This window comes from Buteo buteo, chromosome 6 (assembly GCF_964188355.1).
Source record: "Buteo buteo chromosome 6, bButBut1.hap1.1, whole genome shotgun sequence".
Lineage (NCBI taxonomy): Eukaryota > Metazoa > Chordata > Aves > Accipitriformes > Accipitridae > Buteo > Buteo buteo.
In genome coordinates, this window is record NC_134176.1 from 13,755,400 (window position 1) to 13,769,872 (window position 14,473).

Consider the following 14,473-nt stretch of genomic DNA (forward strand, 5'->3'; position numbering starts at 1 on the left):
ACATACAGACACAAAAATAAATGGAGTCACTGTCAAAGGGCTCCATTTCCCCTGCTAAGCCAGAGGGTGCTGTGCCTGGAAGACCAGCCAAGCAAGAGGGGGTTGGCAGGGTGACTGAAGAGCGAGCATGCAGTGCATCCACTGCTGCATGTGTACCAGAAGTAGGAACTGATGCGGAGAGGAAACTCTCTGGAGATTTGATAATGAACAGTTACTCAAAACGCTGCAGCTCCAGTGAGGACAGCTTTGAGTTACAGGGTAGTGCAAGGTCAGAAGCTAAAAGCTTTGTTAAAAGCAAAAATAAGGATGAAGGCTATCGACCCCATCGATCAAAGCACTGTCAGAAAGGGGGTGAAAAAACCCACGGACTGGAACACTCTTCTCTATATCCAGCAGAAGTGGGAAATGCAAGCCAAAAGCTCCAGAAGCAGAAGAAGACTCACAAGAAAAGCAGTTCTTCTGCATCTGATTTGAGCTTGGTGAGTCAAGGATCATCGAGTTCATTGTCTGTTGTGGAAGAAAAAATAGAAGCTAAACTCAAATTCTCTCAATTTATTAATGAAGTTACTTTCAGAGTGCTTGATCCCATGAGCCTGAGGGCATACCGAGCTGCTAAACTGAAGAATACCTTTCCATCCAGTGTAAGAAGCCTAGATGATTTGCATATTAAGAGAAAGTCTCCTGAAAGCTGGAAAGAGAACATTCTAGATGGGAAAACCCATGAAGAAGTAGACTTAGACAGTCTGAGAAGTGACGACATTGTGGCTGGAGCACGAACACGCAAATTAGAGAAATCCTTGTCCCTGGATACAAGTCCCTCTCTCAGGTCACTTGATAATGGTGCCTCATGCAGAACAAGATCTGGCTTGCCTGTAGAAATTATGATTTCTCAAAGCAAAGAAATGCCAGCCACAAAATCTGCATCTCTGCCTAGAAGCACAAGCATGGTGAGCTCTCTCTCAAATCACTTCTTTGTGTGGTATGTGACAAGTACTTGTGCATTAATGTTACTATTTGAGAAGTGTTTTTGTCTTCCTGGGTGGGCTCTTGCTGTGTACAAACTATTCTGCAGGGTGGAACAAACATGGAGTGTTTATTTTTAGTAGCTGCAGAAACCAGCTCTAGGATGTATAGGAGGAAGGAAAGACAGGATACAACTCCCTAGCCCTTTTACTTTGGTGTCTTAAATTAAGACTTTATGAGATCAAAGAAGAAAGGTATTCCTGCACTGCAGTGAAGCATATATATAACCAGGCCAGCTCAATATGAGCAGGCAAAGCACCCTCAGAAAAGGGTGAAGAGAGTACTGTGACAGACTCAGGTAGTCAAGCTCACTAGCTTAGAACTAGCTCAGGTATCTCTACACTAAACAGGCATGCTCAGTTAGTGAATTTAAGTACTAGCGACAGTTCTGACATCCTCTAAACATTGCTAAGGTTTGTGTGTCTGGAGTTAATACACCTAGATAGATAATTTTTTTCCTGATTTTTCTGAAAAATACCTTAAGAACAGAAAAAGAACGAAAAAAAGCTTTCTTCCATGGTCTGATCAAAAATATTTATGCTTTTAATTTTTTCTTATGAGATTCTTTCTTTGGTTGGGGAAGAGGTATTTACACCTATGGAGGAGGGCAAAGGGAAATTGTTGTTCTTCGCTTGCATGGCATTGTGAGAAATCCTGAGCTGCCAAACTTTGAACTGATATATTATGCTATTATGTCTCCAAAGCAGTAGTTGTAATTCTGCTAAAACAAAGGTCCAGGAACTGTTGCTTAAGACTATACACATGTACACAGATGTTTGTAAAATGGGAGCTGCTACAGCCGCATTATTCTTTAAAAAGTCTATTTAAATTTAAAAACAAAAAAACAAATGGTTGTCTGTTCTCACAGAGGACTGTAGCAAGTGGGAGAACATCCCAGTCTTAGGAATTTCATGCAATTTTCAGCAACCCAAGCTTAGGATTTTATAGGATGTCCTTGGATGTTTTAATTATCACCTATCAAAGATGGCCAGAGGGAGAAGAGAAGAGGTGAAAGATAATGAAACACAGAGAGAATTTGCTGTCCACAATGGGAGCTGGCCTGCAAAGGGGTCAGGAGGCTCCAGCCTGAGCCCATGGCAGGATACACTTTTTTTACCTTTCAGTTAGCCATCTGTCAGAGCATCTTTTCCAGTGGGCTTGCTCATACTGTACAGATTGGAATGTCCAACCGATCAAGTACTAACTGACTAAACACTCCTGAGTGTTCTGTAATTCCACTCAGTTAATGTAGGCATCAGTCTACTCCAATTTAAGCATCAGCCTGCTCTAAATTTAGTCATTTAAATTAGACACAGTAGTTACCAAGCATTTTACCTCAACAAACAATGCCTCAGACTGCAGAACTCAACATGAGAAAAGAAAGGAGTGGCAGGGCAAGAAACAAAAGCAAAACATGTTCAGCCACATCTATGGATTAATGTCTCCTACATGCAAAAACTTTTACTTCAATGCAATTTATTTAGTGTAAGTCCTCACTCTAAGCATTCCCAGTAAGAAGCAAAAGGATAACTGTACAGACAGTCTTGGGTGCCATTATTGTAAAGATATTTAAAAAGTACTTGGTTATGTAATGTTAATTTGAATACGCATATAGAACATTGCCTAAAACTGTTTCATGTTTTAGTTGCCAAGCTGTTATTCATATGCAGAAGATAATCTTCGAGAGAAAGAAATGGATCCAGTTACATTGACTTAAATATAAAACCAGGATAGCAGAGATATAACAACACACATCCTGAAGAGCATGAAAGAACATGCTTGAAAGTTTGAGGTTAAGAAAGCTGCACCTAATAAAAGAACTGTGACTTAGAAGAGGAATGCTGTGACATTGCCTCCTGTCTGTTATGCTTTCTGAAGAGCCTTGAGGTGTCCACAACTGTGTCTGCACTGCATTTGGTGTTTCTATATTGGATCCAGACCCACTAAAGTGATTTTCAACTTTCAGACTTTTGAGAACTGGTCAAAATGTTCAGGGACATTTCTGCAGCAAGTATTTATCGGTTTGCAAACAGCTGCCACTGAAATGAAATCTCACAAATAAACCACCTTCACTGTAGATCTATGGAAAGGAATTTCCAGACAGCTAGCAGGATCAAAAAGGATGCTCCACTTAGTGATTGAAGTTAAAGGCAATTCTGATAGGTAGAATGCAATTACAAAATACGATGGATATGATTTTGCTATGGTCTAAATATTTTAGTAACCTGGCCAGCAGGATGAAATTATTTCTCATTTCCATGTATTGATCCAAATTTGGAGTCACTGGATAAATAAGCAGGAAAGCAAAATGACTTAACTAGACAAAAGCAAGCCTCTGAATACACACCAATGTAGAGGAGGGTGCACAACTTGAGACTACGTCATACTTCCAGGCTGAAATGAAATGACCAGTTCAGTAGGCTGAAAAATGCAGGAAATGTCTGGAAAGGGTTGTATACAATGGAAAGTTTCTCAGAACTGGGAAGACATGCTTGTCAGAGTCTGTTAAAGGACAGATCAACACAGAGAGAAATGTGGATGGGTTCAAACAACATTTATTTTCCTCAGATTCAGGGTATGTTTCAGAGAAAGCCAGGCATGAGAGGACACTGGTCTGTGTCTTTTAACACACATTTTATCTTAAATACATTTGCTTCAGGTCACTAATGCCTTCAGGAAAGCTTTGGATACCACTGCTATTGTTCCAAGAGGAAACTATGGGTAATAATTTAGTTCTTGAATAATCATATAGGAGACTGACTTCAGACGTGAGCAAGTCTGCAGCTTCCTGAGATTTCAATCAACCTGAAGACTACATTTCAGGTAACTTTAGACATACATGAATGAGGATCAGCTTTCTAACTAGATCTCATCTTTACGTACCTACTTTTGCCTGCACAAGGGATTATATAACACAAAATTAGACACTGATTTTTCTCCATCACAGGAAAGCAGTCCTGTTTCTTTCTTAGAAGAGCTGTATCTTTCCATCTTATGAGAAACTATCAGTAGTACACATTCTGTGTGCGAGAGGTCTTAGAAGCACTTAATTATTGACGTCATCATTGCAACTATATGCATACATATCCTAAGGAATTGTGCACTTGTCACCTAAGGCCATGACATTATCTCATCACACAAAACAAGCAAGGTCAAGCGTGATCAATACAAATGACTGATTAAGCTGCAATATCCCCCCTGAGTTGCTAGAAATACAATGTTCCAGCCTGGTGCAGAGGATTTCTTGAAAAACAAGCTTGGGTTGGGATAATGCCTCTTCTACAAAACGTTTTGGAAGCTAAGACTTCAGATGCTAAAAATTATGTCTGAATCGGGCAGGTGGTGTGAGGGCAGAAACATGGCCTTGCTCTGTAGGAACTAACCATGCTTATGCAGCCGTGTCTGAGAATAATTTAGCTGCATCCATGCAAATCTGTATCAATGAAAGTAGAGCCAACAACAATTGCTTATTACCTAGACAGCATCATTGCATGAACACAGACTCTTTTTGAACCCAGAGTCATGTGCCTGCACGGCAACTTATTCGGTGGGCTTCTCAGCTTGGTTTGGTACCAGCTTTAGGGTTTATTCTATATTTGACATACTGCAGCTACCAAGCTAACTGTATCCCTGCTTGTCTCACATCTCCATCTGGCCTTCATCTCTCAAATGAATTGCACTAGTCTCATTACCCAACTCAGGTTGATGCTACAGCCACCTGACAGGACAAGGCACCTGGAGTGTCACAGATGCAGTCATGCTGCCTCCTGTGTGATTTAGTCTAAAGGGCCAAACTTTGGCTCCATATAAGTAATTCAGTTCCCTCCTGTAGCCTTAGCAAAACTCTTGGAAAACAAAGTATTCATTCTCGCTCTGATTTCAATCAGCATATGCCCTGAAGTATTTAATTTCTATAGCCCTCGAGGGAGAAGTGGACAAATGCCTGTTACAAAGGCTTACATCTGTATAAAATGCAGACGAGTGAAGCACAAGCTAGAATAACACTGCTTTTCATTCCTCTCACAAGAAATTAATATTACAATAATTACTCTAAAGAAGAAATATGACCAGTGTAGACATTTATATATGATATTGAGAAGATACAAATCCTGATGATGTATATATCTAATTCAGGTAGGCTGTTTAATTGTTAAGGAACCCTATAGGTAGCCTACTAAAGTGTCATAGACATGAACACAAACAAAGTGATACTAATTTCTGCTCTTTCTGCTATCTGATAGGCATGAGGATTCCTGCTGTTCATTACAGGTTCTCTTGCAAGAAGAATGCCTTAGCATAGGGGTGGCTCTCTGGAGGTGCAGAGGCATCTTTAGAAATTATAGCCTCATGCACCTGAACTTCCCAGGCATGAAGGAACCTGAGGTAGAGTAAGACTTTCCTGCAAAGGCTGTGGTAGAATGCCATAGCAGTAGAAAATGCAACTAATCTTCCATTTCTAAAGAAACTCAGTTTCTAGGGCACCCAAGTTCTAACAGAATCTCACTGAAAGAGCAGACAAGATGGTGATTTTTGTTGCTCTAGGCCAAAGCTCTTTTATATAAGAAGGCTTTCAATCCTCTTTCAGCCCTTCCAGCCTGCTACCATGCTGTAAAAAAAGGCAATTGCTTTGTTCTTGGATGAATACCAAATCTTTCATTTTCATTTACAGTACAGTGATGTTTACAAGTAAGATTTGGGTTCAAATACATTATAATGGAAAGTATCTATTATTTCACTGACTCATGCATGCAATACATTAAAAGAGAAAGAGTAAGAGGTGGCACCAGAAGCGCAGAGAGATGAAGTGATTTGCTCAGGTCAGTGATCAAGCCAGCAGCAGAACACAGGCCTGAAAAGCCTTCCAGTGTCCTATTTTATGGTCTGTTCCTGCTCTTTCAGGCAGGCAGGACAATGCAGGACTACCCACAATAGCAGAAACAATCAGGGTCTGATCCACAGATCTGGTAACTCAAGGTTACCAGAGGAATGGAAGAAAGAGAACTATATCAGATGCTTCAGTTCTTTAGCACATGACATGCACATGACAGTTCATATCATTAAGGACTCATATGAGTCTCATGGCAACGAAAAGTGCCACATGGACACCTTTCCTGGCATCCTGTCCTCTGCCTTGCCATGCTATCCCACATGACACTGCTTAGATATTTGCTCTCCTCTGCCTTGTAAGTTGGAGGTGACCATCAGGCTGTTGGTAGTCTAAAGATGTTTTGTCAAAATACACATTAAAATACATGGCTTAGTTCCTTTACCAAAAGCTTGACTGAAAGAAGATACCGGTCGCTTCTTTTCTTTGTTCAGAGACATCAGACAAATACAGCAATTTTCAGACTTACTAGCTTTAAACTCATTATCATAGCATAGCCACTGAGCTGTTAGCAATATAAACCATAACAACTTCACTCTGTTATTTTTTCTTCATCTCTAGATCCCTGAAAACAGTCTCTGTGTCTGATAATACTGTATAAGAATAACAAGTCAAAACAATTCAATTTGGGTGTGGAAAGTCAAGTACCACATCTTTAGACAATTGGGGCTGCAGTTCCTCGATACTTCCAAGGATTCCTATTGCATCATTATACCTTCTCTCCTTCTGATACCAACACTGACTCTTTTCCTAATTCTATACACCCCTATCATGAAATTGTCACTCTGAGTGCAGTAGTAATGAGTAGTATTGCAAACATATGCCGATGTGTACACTTGGAGCTTTCAGGGTAGGTAAATTAGCTTTATAACACCTCATAGGTGTTAGGCAGCCAAATACTATAAGCTATAAAATCTGATGACCAAAAGAAATGGTAGTGCTTTCTGACCTCACTCCATCTGAAATCAAAGACAAACTTCATTTTCCACTGATCAAGCTATCTTAAATATCTCCTCAATCTCTGAGACGACTTAGCCATGTTACATTTGAAGCATGTAGTAGTATTAGTAGTACCAGCAGCAGCCAAGCTGGGGCAAGAAGAGGCTCAGCAGAGACTAATGGTCCACATTTACCCAGCTTCATCAGTTAAATAGAGAGTGCTGAATCCTCTCCTTCATTTTGTTTGTGACATTTATGGTACAGTCACAAGATGTGGGAATTCAAGAAGGCCATGTGCAATTTCACCTATAGTTAACACCTCTTGTCCCAATAATATGGCATTGACTCCGTCTTCAACTGCTAAGAGGAGTGCAGCAGACACGTACTGTAGGAGAGATCAGCATAATGTTTTTAGAGCAGCAGATGTGACATCGTTTTACAAGCAACAGTATGAGCAGATGGTGTTTAGAGAGTTCTCCTTGCCTGCTCTAAAACACCTCCGTTGGGTCACTAATGGATCCTTCGTCTAGTCGAACACAGTGCATAAAACTACAATGTTCCCAAGATGACGCATATGGTCATTTACAGCTTCTCAGCTCATCAAATACAAATTAGATCAAAATCTTCTTTACAGGACATAGATATCTATAAGCCAGTACTCAAAAGAGTAAGCTATTTATTCAAGGCAGGATAAAATAAAGACATCCTGAGCTGCTTGTCAATAAAAAGAATGTGCTTTCAATGAAATTAAGTATCTCACCATAAACCCTGCAATTTTTGAAGTTAGGGTTTGTACTTGGGTTGTCCTCCCTCACCCCCCGTCACCCCCCATTTTTAGAGAAGAAGGGGAGCAGCAAGTGAGTCAGGAGGGAGATGTTTGCATAAAGGAACAGACATTATTATAATGGTGAATTTCTGCACAGGATTTAGGGCTCCAAACAGAACACAAAACCATTTTCCAGCCAAATCTACTATTCGCCTTCAGAGGGGCAGCTACTCAGCCAGAGAAAAATGCTGAGCGCATGCAGTTCACATTGATTTCGATATCTCTTGGCACCAGCCAGAGAAAAGCAACATTGGCAATCAAAAATGCTTAGTGTTCCTTTTCCAGTGATTTTTGTTAACATGACTTTTCCCCTTCCTTTGAGTTTGAAAATCATTTCTCAATTGCACTCTCTATCTTGGGGTGACTTTAGAAAGAAATGGTACTTGCAGAGTAATGGAAGCTACAACAGGCTTATAACAATTACCATCAGCAGAGATGCCCAAAAACTGCAGAGCCAGACAAGGGAAGGCAAAAGAACAAGAGGTAGAAAAGACCAATAGATCTTTCTTCTCTGGCCCTAGTTTGGTCTAAAAGCCTTTCTGTGTAATTTATGAGATAAGATTTTAAAGGTGTTTCAACCCATTTTTCATTTTTTTCTTCAGCCAGCAGCCTGTATTGTCATGTTTACGAAACAGGTATTTTTGCCCTGCCATAGCATTGGCTTTGGTATATCACAGAAGCAGAAGACCTCAGCATGCAGTGACTCTCTCCCACAGACATATGCAGTAATTAACAGAACAATTTTGTCTGGTCAACATAGTGAAAATCTCTGAATTCTACCATGAGAAGTTGCAAGTTCAAGGCACTGCCCAGAGCCAGAGGTTGGTCTGATTTATTTTTCACTTGAGAGTGAACTGATATTTTTGCCCCACTCATTCTAAGGTTTTTGGTTCTATTAAAATTCTGCCCACTGACGTACTGCATGCAATTAATAGAAACATAGATGTAACCTTGCTCCCCTCCCCACTGTGCTCTAACATCTAACCTGAGTAAAATAAAAGTTCTCTTTTTAATATGAACCTATCACAGCATGCATTTTGGGGACAGAGAAGAAGGAATCACTATTACATTACTCTGCCAAAGCTGCACTTGAAATACTCTGTTTTCTCTATAGGCTTGGTGCTCCGTGGGTTTTATTTTCTCACATCAGAAACTAGCATTAAAACTTTGAGACTGACAAATTTCAAGAGCAGAAACTTTTATGAGTTACAGGATGGATTGGAAGGTTTTATACTAAATGTGGGCCTCAGAAATGAAGACTACCTGCCCCAACACCATGAGTCATGTCTCAGAATATCAGGAACTGCCAGCTTTGACCTCAGGTCTGATAAGGAGAAGTAGGACCCCATTTGGGAAGCTGTTTCATATTTATAAAATACATATTTTTTCATAAAGCTCTAAAAAATGGCAATTTCACAGACTAGCTCAGACATTTGTTTCAATGACTTCCTTTTTTTGCAAAGGGGCTTAAATTTGACCTTCTCAGATGAAACTCTTTAGTGCCAGGAGTTTTAGATGACAGGAAAAACATCTTGTGGATAAGAAAGAAGCAGCAGATGCCATAAATCTTGGCTTTAAAACAATCTCCCATGATATTCTCATAAGCAAGCTAGGAAAATATGCAGAAAAATATTAGAAGATAGATGGAAAACTGTATGGAAAATCTTATTGAGAAGGTATTTCATAATATTCAGTTGTGACTGGGGTCTCCGGGGGACCAATACTATTTGGTATTAGCAAGCAGATGCCCTTAGTTTGAGATACCATTGCTATCTATCTACAGAGAGTAAATAAAACATGCAATTCTGCTCCTTTGTCTGATTTAGAAACTACAGGAGCACATTTATACCCCTGTGTAATACTCTTGAGAGGATGCTTGTGAAATTTCCAAAATGCTGACTTCCCAAGAATAAGCAGGCACTTACCAAGTTTAAAGGAAGCTTTCCCAGTTCTGAAAATCAGCCTTGGTGGAAAAGCCTTCAAGTCTTTTTTTCTGTTTTGTAGAAAACTTATTCAGTACCTAGAATAGACATAAGTTGTTTAAACATCCTACTGTGTCTCCCATACCTCAAATCACTACTGTATCTACAGTTAAATTTGTTTCCTTTTTCACTACCAAAAGGATATTCCAGAACTTGTTCAGAGCTTAATGTTGAAAAAACTCAAGCGAGCTGGATACAACAGCATTGGAGTCTTTATTCCTGAACAGCTAGCTCATAGTCTGTAGTCTGCAAAGCCTTCTGTTATGACACTGTTGGCCAATAGCTCTCAATTTCTGACAGTAAATTCAATACCTGCAAAGATAAACTAAAATTATTCAAATGCACATCTGTATCTGTCAAGCTTATGAGCTGTTTGCATTAATATTTTATGTTAGCTGGGCAAGAATGATCAGTGATATGGCAGTCTCTGCCTCCTGCTCCCTGCTTGGATAGCGAGAGCATTTTAAACAAAAGAGAATGAGGAATAAAAACTAGGCCTGTTCGTACAGCAACACTTGTTCTCTTGAAAATAAAGAGACATTTCCCCCAAAGAACAGCTATTCCCTAGATAACTGTAGTAACAAAAACCTGCTGTGTGAACACAGTCAAAATGAGCAGCTATTGAGGATTCATAAAACTGGTTCACAACCACTTATTTCTACAGCAGCCAGCCAGACCTTCTCACCGCTTGCTATGCTGCACTGTGCTGCAAGCTCACAGAAAGTACCAGACACGTCCTATTTCTGGAGACTCGGAGCTGAATCACAGTCTTGCAACAAGAAAACCGGGACTGCCTGTAAGCCAGCAGGATGAAACAAAACAGCAAAAGCCGCTGGTGAACAGTCAGGGGCCTTACTGGTCCTGACTACCTGAGGTGTCTCCTGCCCTGTCCACAGCCCGGGGCCGTCCGTCCCTGCCCAACCATGCCGCAGCCGGGCCAGTCTCGGCTTCCCACCGCCCTGCCCTGCCTGGCCATGGGCCCCATCGAGCCAGGCCCAGCCGCAGGCCCACGGCGCAGCCCGGCCCTGGGCCCCATCGAGCCAGGCCCAGCCGCAGGCCCACGGCGCAGCCCGGCCCTGTCCCCAGGGAGGTGCCCAAGGCCCGGGGCTGGGGCTGCCCCCGGTGTCCCCCGGCTGCCCTGCTGCTGCCTGGGGTGGTGGGACAGGCCGTGGCTGCCAGGCCCTGCCCTGACCAGACCCCAGGGCAGCCCCATGGTTGCTGGGACCCAGGGCCCACAGTGGGGCAGGCAAACGCAGGGTGGACGGAGGAGGTGCTGTGCCAGACGCTCGCCTCCTGCTGCTCCGGCAGGGCCGATCCCCCAACAGCCGTAGCGGATAAAATGTTGGCCGGTACACCAGAGGCTATTGCAAAGAGGAAACAGAATTGCAATCGTGCAAACCATGTGAAGCCAGAGTTACCCGCTCATCGTAAGGCATTTACATGGAGTAACGACTTGGTAACAAGAACCTGCTAAAATTGTGTTCACGGGTGCCCAAATTAAGCAGTAAAATGCAGAAAAGACCTTTCATTTGCCTTGCTTATGCCCATCTTCTCCACTTTTCGGTGTTTTGAGGTTTCCTCTTGCTTCTTTTTTTGATGTTGTAGTAAACCAAAATGGATGCTAAACCAGTCAGCAAAGTTACATGAGGGAACTGTACAGTCCATTACAATCAATGCAGTTAATTAAAAATACAATTAAAACAGAAACAGTAATAAGAATTGGAACACAACAAATAATTAAAATTAGTTTGGCTCTTTTGCTGAGCCACTCAGTCCCCAGTTGAAAGTAAATGGCTTTTTACTTCATTGATAGCTACAGCAGCAGACCTTACGCAGCTCTAAGTTTTCCTTCCAGTGTTAGGGTGCAAGTGCATAAGCCCCCTTTCCCACCTTCCCTTTGCTCTACCCACCTTCCGCAACCAGTCTGCCACTCAACTCCCAGTGCTGCAAAACTAGGAGCTGGACTGAGGAGCTGCAAATACAGAGCAGAAAAGAAGCATATGGTGGCAGAAAATAACAAAAAGCCTGTTAATTATTCCAACAAAGTATGAAACATTCCCCTACAGCAGACGGGAATCTGTTGGCGAATTATTATTTATCTGTTTATTTTTGTTGGAGACTGTTCCCCTCACAAGCTACTGGCAGCTTTTCTGTACCTTGCTCATAACCGTTTTGGAGTGTAGGAGCTAATATTGTAGGAAGAAACCTGGGAAGGAAAGAGGCTTTGTTCTTCAAACACCAGGCCTTCAGAACAAATGCTGGGTACTAACACAGCTAACTGCTTCATTTCTGAGCTCAAGACTGCAGGAATCATTTTTACAGGTTATTGTGTCTCTGTCTGATACTACTACAGCAGTGTTACAGCTCTATAAATTCTGTATTGACAGCCATGGTTGGTTTCCTGCTTTTCTTGTAATCATTCACATCTTAAGCATTCCTCCCTTCCTTGAAGGAAATACATCTCTCCCCCATGTTGGGAAATGTTAGTGACAAAGAGCAGGGTGTTGAGAAGAAAGTTTCAGCTTTTAATTTCTCATTGCATAACCTCTCCAGTTCTTTGAGAAGGAAGAAGCAAATGAACACTTCTGGCTGAGTCACTGTTTAATAACACGATGATTAGCTAAACATCATAACAACTAGGGATTAAGTATTTTCCACTCTTACTGGACTTCTATCATCAGAAGAAAATAACAGGTAGCTCTTCTAGTAACTCAGTTATTTTAGTACCACAGATCGATAGCTTGATTCTTGCATTTCTCAAAACTATGAAGCCTAATAGCTATAATAAATATTAGCATGTGTCTTCTAAGCTATAATGGGATTTTATGAAGGTGCATGTTCACTGCTGTAATATGTCAGGAAGAACTAGCTAAAAAATGTCTTTTAAATCCCCACTTTCTGTTGAACAACAATTGTTAACACCACAGCTGCTCCAGTGCTAGTTGTTATTTTGTGTACTGACAACTATTTTCCAGATAAGCATTGCTGCAAAATGTAGGTAAAACTGGACATAGATTTATAGGGTTTACCACTACATGAGAGCCTTCTATTAAATGTGGACAATAATGGAAGCTCCTGAGACAGACGAAAGCTTTCCTGAGATGGTCAAAGTAAGGGAGGGCATAATACTGGCTTTTCTTACAATTGCCTCCACTGGTAACTTTGGGTAAAGGCCCGTCTTGGCACTGCCTCAGTTTCCCCAGCTGTAAAATAAGAATAACTCTTAATCAGTTTTCTTAGTGTTTCAAGATCCTCTCATAAAATGGATGTGTTGCAAAAACATACCTTACAAAGTTGAAGGAATTCACTCATAGAATGATCGATTAATTCCCTTATTTGCATCTTTTGAGGAGTCCTTAAGCTAATGCATACCGGAAATTTTTCCTATACCCCTGCAGTGCTTACCAAATATAAAACCAAAGTACTTGATCTATGCTGCTTAGGAGTGTTTCTGTTCTTGTTATTCTTAAGAGTGTATGCCTTGCTTTGGTTTTTGTTAAAAACCTTTAACTTATAGCCTGTTAGTGAACACGTACTTTTCCTGAACTACAGAATAGAAAATTAAGTTATGATGAGTACTAAAATATCATTTAATCTTTAGATCTGAGAGGAAATAACTTTAAGAACACTGTGTTCAGTCTGGTCAGCAAGGTAAAGGTATAGCACTGGAAGATGCTCAGAGGTGAAGGTATTATTTTAGTTTGGTGGGAGCATGGGATAAACTTTCTTGAGGCACTGATGGACAACTGAGGCTTGTGCTTACTGTGATAATACCTCCAGACATGGGCAACAGTTTGTTTCACTGCTCAGTTTTCTAAAGTGATTTAAAGTGAGCAGCCCTTTTTCAGTGGGTAGTTTTGCATGAGTGTCACTCCCAGGTCCTTCTTTCAGCAACTAACATTCACCAAAAGAATTACCTGTTTCCACAAATCACTGTACACCTTTCTTTTTTTACTGGAGCAGACAGGTTGACACTAAATTGTGACACTAATACCTTTTTTTATTTCACACTTAATATAGCTTATGAACTTCCTAGTCATAACAGAATTTTACAAAAGCATGGGTATGTCCTTCCAGGATGACAGGAAGAAAAACCTATGGAATGACTAGCTTCTAGATTGCTTCAGTTTGTTGAAAGGAAAATTTCTGTATGGCAGTAAACAGTTCTTAGCTCCAGACCAGGAAGTCTGGTTCTTTCCAAAGTTACCTATACCCTATTATCACATTAACTCATTCTTTTTCTTCCAGATCAGGCCATCATCTCTGTAAGCCTTAGTAATGGTACGAGTGTTATATTTTCTAGGGAGATTTCTTGGGTATCAAAAATAACAGCATTTTCCAACAATGGCGTTGTATATGCACAAATACGTCTGTAGTGCTGTCTTCATTGGTCTTTAAGGGCATCTAAATCTATGAACATATTAACCCCCATGTGTGCCATCTAAATTTCCTTCCCTGAAGAAATTATTCCTTTGTACTTATGTAAATCCTGTTGGGCTGTATGTAACAACAAAAAAAATTAAATAAAGTCCATCTATAATGTCAGTGCACTGTCAATCCCTGAAAACTTTGATCTACAATGGAATGACTGCATGATGTAGCAAATTTAACTGTCTTGTCTGAGGTTTGTCCTGAGTCTTCCAGCAGTCAGTGCCGTTTATGCCAGCCACAGCCCAGGACTCACAGCCTCTCTGAACTGTGAAGCTGATGCAGTTCAGACTTAGTTCAGTCACAGACTTTCTATATTTGCACTTTCCTTTTATAACTCAAAGTTAAAAATATCTTATGTTTCTATGTCAAGTACAGCACTCAAACCCC

General features: G+C 40.8%; 1 protein-coding gene across 1 annotated transcript in view; it reads left to right on the forward strand.

The window, feature by feature from the left end:
- Positions 1 to 203: 203 nt before the first annotated feature.
- BEGAIN (brain enriched guanylate kinase associated) overlaps positions 204 to 14,473 on the forward strand; it is a 153,218-nt gene continuing 138,948 nt past the window's right edge. Inside the window, exon 1 of the mRNA XM_075031060.1 lies at positions 204 to 947. Within this exon, the coding sequence (XP_074887161.1) occupies positions 204 to 947 (744 nt within the window). The remainder of the gene's footprint in view (positions 948 to 14,473) is intronic.